The following is a 7,661-nucleotide window of genomic DNA, read 5'->3' as shown; positions in this document are numbered from 1 at the left end:
TACTGTAAACGCTTGCTTAATGCCACAGGAGTAGTTGTGGTTCCTGGTTCTGGTTTCTAGATGAATAAATTTGTTGTCAATTCAACTAGTTGAATGTTGAATGCATGACCTGAAAGGATTTAAGTTTCTCAAAAAAAATAAAACCCCCAAAATGAAGAAAATCAAAAGAACAGATCAACTAACTCAAGAACATATCAGAAAAAATGAACTAAAACAACCCAAACCTCTACAATCGAAGCCCTTCCCTCCCCTCCACCATAGAACCCAGCCACCGATTTCCACCATGCTTCTACAGCCCATAAGAACCCACATCAGCCTCAGAGCCACCAAATCAGAAGAAGCCAGATCGGCCTCAGAGAAAAAGAACCCAGGTCGGCCTTAGTGCCACCATGCATAAGAACCCAGAACCTAGATCGGCCTCAGATCCACCATGCATAAGAAGAAGAAAGATAACAAGACCAGAAGACGAAGGGCGACAGTTTTGGAGCCTGGAACAAAGGGAGCGCGCCCTGGAGAGAGGAGGAGCGAGGTGTGTCGATGTGGGTTTTCGATCGGGCAAGGGCGGCGGATTATCTCATGTCTCTTGATCGATTGTGATATTTTTTTGGTACATCGGAAAGATAAATTGCATCCGTTAGGAATCGTTTCCTATACCTCTCCCTACCCAACCCATATGTCCCCAACTCCTACCACTTGAGGTATCCTACTAGGATTATCGACTGCGATATTGATATTGAAAGAAACTAAAAAGAAAAAAGAAAAAAGATATTGAAAGAAACAATACAATTGGTCCGTTCTATGAGTAATCTGCAATGAGGTTATGTTAACACCGCAATCCCAAGTCTTCAGTCTTCAATCTTTCATTCATTGTCTTTTCTTTGTCCAACACTTCGAAGTAAACAAAAAATCTTCATTATCTAACACCGCTTTCTCACTTCACCCCCAAAAATCCATCATCTCCTCCTTCGATCTCGAAACCCAAATTCGCGTGGAAGCCAATGGCGTCCACTGTTTCTCTCACTGGTCAATTATCAAACATCCACGGAGCAAGTGAAAGGAAAAAGCTTAGCCTTTTATCAACTTCTCTCTGTAAGTCTCCACCCCAGATTTAATTTTCATCTGGATTGCTTCTGAATTCATTGAAGTTTGAAACTTTATCTACTTTAGCATGTCATGTGGGAATTTGCCTTGGTTGAGTGTGATTCTCCAATTTCACAGGCATAGAATGAAATGCTTGTTTTTTTTTGGGTTGTTGTATTGAATTGTTGGTTTGGTGTATCCATAGGTCTATTTCTTATGTTTCTAAACCAGAAGAGTTTCACTTTGATTCTAGGTTTGACCAAATAAGTTTACTTTTCATGCTCCAGTAGCCACCACTATTAAAAAAAAGTATGAGACAAGTGCATGTTTAGAAACCCTTCTACAATTGATTCTAGAGTCAGAATCAATTATTGGGGGAGTAGTTTTTGGGTTTAAGAATTGGTAGAAGCTGATCTAAACATGCTAAAAATTACATGAGGTGAATATGATATATGCGTTTGATTGTCAACTTTAACTCATCATCACTAAATTGTAATAATTGGTTATGCTATCTAGGTAAACTAAACTCCAGTGCGAATGTAGTTGACATGAGGCCTTTATCCCAGCGTGGACATAAAAAAGTAGGGCGTGATCGATGTTTCCGAGTTTATGCCCTTTTTGGAGGAAAAAAGGAAAATAATGACGGTGATTCTAAGGTTTGTCAAGTTAACCTTCTTCTGGTTTCCATGTCACATGTGAAAAGACACAGGATTGCAAAATCTATTTTGTATCCATATTTCATATCTGTTTAGTGTTTACATATTCCATCCAATAAAGATTTTTGTACACTCAATGGGTGTAGACCACTAGAGAGATAGGAAGAGAAGAGAGAGATAGGTTTCAAAATTGCAATATTTAATATTGTTCCAAAAGACTTCTTTCCTGTATGCATCCTAGAGATTAATACATAGAAGCATTAGCAAAAACTTCATACTGTGTCACACTTACAACAACCCCTGTTTGAGAGTATTTCTGATGTGAAACATAGTCAGGACCTATAATTGTGGTATTGGTCCATGACAGATCTTCACTATGTGATATGCTGAAGTGAAAATGCTGCCATTGATGATGTGCCTCTTTGAGTTGGTATTTTAATTGATTGAAATATGTTATTTTTGTCATTCGTGAATTTTAACTCCTGGGTTTATTTCTATCTTCGGTATTTTCTCTGCTGCCAAAACATCTGATATGGGTTATTGATCTGGAACCTCAGGATATCAGCCTATCTATACTGAACCTATTTAATGATTGATCTTATCTGTTTGTTAAATTTGGTAATCAGCAAGTTGCATTCCCGAAATTTTAAACCATTCCATAAGTACAGAACTTTAAAAACTTAATAGAATTTTTAGATTTAACCAGACAGCTACTTAAAACCTTTCTTGGACAAAAAACTTAATATGTGTGCATACATGAAGTTTTAATCTTTAACTTCTACAATCTCTTAAACTTGTTAGGGAGTATTATGTTGTGTGTTTCTGATGTGACTTATAGTAGTATTCATAATTGATGGGTTTGTGCTATTGTGGATTGATTATAGACAGGAATGCTTGGAAACATGCAAAATCTTTACGAGACCGTGAAGAAGGCGCAGATGGTTGTCCAAGTTGAAGCAGTGCGAGTACAGAAAGAACTTGCTGCGTATAATTTTCTCACCAAACAATTATAGCTTTTCCTGTTCTTCCCAGTTGTACGAGTTATTAACTAGAGTTATTTGTCATTATTCTATTATGCAGAGCAGAGTTTGATGGTTACTGCGAGGATGAGTTAATTAAGGTATGATATTTGCTTGCTCTCGCATGCTCGGTGGTAGAAACCCTTACATGCTTTTGTTAGCAGATTTGTGAACTGGGACTTTATCTGCCCTTCAATTTTACTTTTGAATGTTGAAAGAACAGATTTCCATGTCCATCATCTTATGAACATATTATACTTTGTTAGATGGATGTGGCTCCTGTTGAGTGAGGGAATCACTTTAGAGGGTAAAGTAAGCGATCAGATCACAACAGTTGATTTAGAAATCAATTGTAGAGATTTAAGGAACATGATGATTTGTTATACAAGTGCAAGTATATGATCAAAATTACAACAGTTGATTTCTTAATCAATGGTCATGTCTTACTCTACTGTCTAAAGTGACTCTCACTTTAGAGGAGTCAATTCCTTGTTAGATGCTGTGTGACATTGAACAATTTGATGGTTGAGTTTTGTTTTACAGACGCTTGATAACTTCTTTCTTGTTCTACCTTTATCATCATCATGATGCGTTCTACATAATAGATACTTACAAGATAACCTAGAATAGGAGTTTTGATTTTATTTGTTAATTGTCTTTGATGAAGTTTATTTTTTACTTTGTTAGGTAACACTATCTGGGAATCAGCAACCTATAAGAACAATAATTACTGAGGCTGCTATGGAATTGGGACCAGAAGTGAGTGAGCAACTTAAGTGATTTTAAAACTCAATATACTTTTTTCTGTCAGATTATATCCACAGCATGCTGCATACATGATGACAATATGATGAAATAAGAGTAGATGTTCAAATGTGTAAAGATCCTATTTGTAAATTCTTTGTTATTTGCTGCATACATAAATAATTATCAAAAAAAAAATTAGGCTGAGAGACCCAAATTTAGAATGTGGATATGATTATTCTCTTGAATGAAAACATAACACAGGTTACACCTGTCTCAACTAGCAGCTGACTTGCCTAGTTCATGAAATTAATTACTCCATAAATTGTAGGAAATAGGAATGTTTATGAATGACAGATACGTTTCAATGTACCTAGGATGCTTTTGGGTAAACAGCTTAATTACATGCTTATGACAATAAGCACATGAGTTAATCTGTGCAACCTATGAAAATAAGCTCCAAATCATAAGCTATTTACATAAGTTCATCCAATCACTTACATAAGCGCTCATGCTATAAGCCTATAAGATAAACTCAAATAAGCTTTTCCAAACAGGACCTTAGAGTTAGGTGGAATAGCTAATAATGGTTACTTTAAATATGCTTTTTAATGTCCTTGATAAATTACAATCTATTACTAAACATCTTTTGGGTTGCAGAAACTTTCACTTTTAGTCACTGAGGCATACAAGGATGCACATCAGAAGAGTGTCCAGGTAAAAGTATTGCTTTTTCAAGAGAAAGAATGAAAATTTATATGCCCTTTTGGTTATTGATTTGGGAAAACATGTTCTTTCTTTTTTTTTCCAGGCCATGAAGGAAAGAATGAGTGGTCTTGCGCAGAGCTTGGGTATGCCGCCAGGGCTCGGTGAAGGGCTAAAATGATGACAATGAGCTGAACCTCAATTTTGCATCCGAATAACATGTCAGAAATGCTTTTATGTCCTTATGCTGTGATTTTGAATTTGTAATATTTTAATTCAGTTTATGACTTTATGTACCATCTAAACTGCCACTTCTTTTGTCCTTGCCCTGTTAATTTTATCTCAATTCGGCTGAGTTCGGATGAATTTTGGAAGAAAAATTGAGTTTAGTACTCAAATATTTAGCTCGTCTGAATGGGAGGTACCACACAGCAAGTGTAACTGCACCAACGTAATTTATCAAAAATTGAGTTTAGCACTCCAATATTTAGCCCGTCTCAATATTTTTTGCTACTTATTTTCCATTTGACCTTTTGTATTTTAATCCATGGCAATGATTAAAATACAAATTAATTTGATATCATGCACTTTTTTGTGTGTTTAAAATTTAGTTCAACCAACTGAATTAGTGTAGTGTTTCAGCATTTCATTTCGTAAGCCAGTGATATTCAGAGTTTAGATCTCATTTGAATTGAAAAAAGCTATTTAGTCGGTCCTTATATCTAAATACGCTCACTGTGAAGCGATGACTTCTTAGTGTAGGTAGTGGTTTGATGTTGATACTTGATATACTCACTAACGTGGTTTTATATATCTTAAGGACACACTTTGTGAGCAGGAAGTTATGATAATGTTATCATATCCTACTGTAATTTATTATTTGTTGCGCCATAATGATATGATTTCACAATCATATCTCTTATCGTATTCTTTCCATACTAGTGTTTTTTTAATCCGTGCGTTGCACGGGGAATATGTTTATTGTATTTGATACGTCGATCATATTTTAAGTTATAAAAAAATTTAAGATACTAAAAATGTAAGAAAAATCATAATGAAGCAGATGATAAACACATATTAATCATGAAAAAAAAAGAATGTGTCTATTATATTTGATACATCGATCAATATTTTAAATTATAAAAAAATTAACATACTAAAAATGTAAGAACAATTATAATAAAGCAGATGATAAATACATATTAATCATGGGAAAAAAAGAATGTGATAGTAGCACAAATTAGGGTTGTGAAAGATAAATCATAAAATATGACATCATTTTGTTTATTTGAAGTCATAAAATAGCAATATATCAGACTTTGTACAAAATTTACGAACCTTAAACGGACAAAAATAATTTTGCATAGATTTCAAATTAGCTATCATAGATTTGTTTTGGCAATAAATTTTAGGTGCAGAAATTTCTCCTCTCCATTTATAACTGAATGCATTCGGTTGGTATCCCATTTGATTTTATTTGAAATTTAACATAATATCAATCAATTAGTTTAGAATATAATGATTGTTTAAAAAAATATAATGATACTTTTTATATAAAACAAAATCTCACGTTACATATACATAAAGAAATCTCTAAAGTTGAAAAGAAGATTTTAATATTTTATGAAAAAGTTTCTCATATTTAAAATTTTTAAATTAGCCAACATAGATTGTTTTGGTAATAAATTTTTGGTGCAGAAATTTCTCCTCTCTATTTATAACTGAATGCATTCGGTTGGTATCTCATTTGATTTTATTTGTAATTTAACACAATATCAATCAATTAGTTTATAGTATAATGATTATTTAAAAAAAAATATAATGATACTTTTTATATAAAACAATATGTCACGTTACATATGCATAAAAAATCTCTAAAGTTAAAAAGAAGATTTTAAAATTTTCAGTGTAACACGTGTCAAAATAGGAGAAGGATTTACTTATACATAGGTGGCAACACCTTGAAACATCATTACAACAAACATTGATCTTTGCATGCTCTTTTTTGCCACCATTTATCAAGAAGTGTGGTCCTTTAGAGATGTATAGTAGCCACCAACTGTATTTAGAATAACACATTTTATACTATTCTTGGTGTAGAACTCATGCTCCATTTCTTGCAAATCCATCACATATCATCAATCATCGTCATGCTTCTTTGGTAGTTGGGAGCATCAATGTCTTTCTTTTACTCTACATCATTGGGAATGATCTTAAATTGTGCAAGATGATGCATCTGTTATAGAAAAAAAATACAAAACCAAATTGCAAACCAAGCAAGAGCTTACATTACACATGTGAGATGGACAAAACAGATTGAGAGGAACAATGAAATAATGTTTAGGTAGTGGAAAACAATTGAATTACCAAAAAAAAAGGTGAGCAGCAGACATGCAAGTCCATAAAACCCGGATAAGAGTTAATAATCTTTTTATACTAAGCAATCAGAATGTGTGAAGGCTATAATAAATTTCTTCCCTTACAGATTGGGATGAGAAGTGATGTCCATAGAGCTCAGCAAAGTCCCTATCCTCATTATATGAACTAAGAACTATTCATTCTGCCACCAATCTTATATCCTAACCCCATTCCACATCAGATCAAGAATTGCAGTAAAAAAATGGAGACGAAAAGGAGAATGAACCACATGCTGGAAAAGTTACTTATTTGATCAGATTCATAATTCTAAGATACAAAATCAACACAAATCAGTAGCTATAAATTTATCAGCAAGAAATGAGATAGCAAGAGCAAAGGCCATAAATTGGTGAATGAAAATAAGGAAATTTTATATGATTCATTCTCCTTACCCACATTCCCTTTCCATTCAGCTCATTAACTGCGTTAAGGCTTGCTTCCCACTAAGCAAAAGTTCAAGTATCAGTTATGAAGCCAAACTAAATGTAACTTATGAGTTATAAAGATGCAGCTATGAGTACAACTAATACCCATGGATGTGATAGGTATAAGGATGCAGTTCTCGGATCATAACCCCAAACATTCTTGAGCCAAATAAGAAACTGCCTGAAAATCAAATAGAATCAGACCTTTAGTTAAGCAAATTTAGAATTTTAACCCATGTACTAATTGAAAAAAAAGATTCCACTATTGAGATAGTGAAGCAAAATAAAAGAGACTATAGCTATGTCTAAAAGCGATTTACAATTGACAACAAAAAAAGCTATTAATTAATAAGAAAAATAGCAAATCTGGAATTGAAAACAATCATATGAATAAGTATCTTACCTAAATCTCATTTCTTTAACTGGGTCAAATTTGTTGGACGTCCCTTCTTCTGAAAGAGTTTCTCTGCCTTCATGATGCAGACATTGTAGATGAAGTTTTGGCAGCCAAAACTGAAAGACAATGATGCAATTAAATAAACTTGCAATGGGAAGGATAAAAGCATGTAAGTCTGCTATCAATTGGCCGATTAAGTACATTCAGAATAAGGGTT

The 7,661-nt window shown here is 33.7% G+C and overlaps 1 protein-coding gene across 1 annotated transcript; it reads left to right on the top strand.

Annotated features, from left to right (window-relative positions):
- The first annotated feature begins 833 nt into the window (after positions 1-833).
- LOC130715090 (nucleoid-associated protein At4g30620, chloroplastic-like) lies at positions 834-4,688 on the top strand. Its single transcript, XM_057565129.1, has 7 exons — positions 834-1,089; positions 1,597-1,736; positions 2,621-2,721; positions 2,817-2,856; positions 3,443-3,514; positions 4,160-4,216; positions 4,311-4,688. The coding sequence occupies exons 1-7, from the start codon at positions 999-1,001 to the stop codon at positions 4,383-4,385; spliced, it is 576 nt and encodes a 191-aa protein (XP_057421112.1). The 5' UTR covers positions 834-998; the 3' UTR covers positions 4,386-4,688.
- Positions 4,689-7,661: the final 2,973 nt, after the last annotated feature.

Source organism: Lotus japonicus, chromosome 4 (assembly GCF_012489685.1).
Source record: "Lotus japonicus ecotype B-129 chromosome 4, LjGifu_v1.2".
Taxonomy (NCBI): Eukaryota; Viridiplantae; Streptophyta; class Magnoliopsida; order Fabales; family Fabaceae; genus Lotus; species Lotus japonicus.
This window is presented reverse-complemented; position numbering and strand designations above follow the sequence as displayed.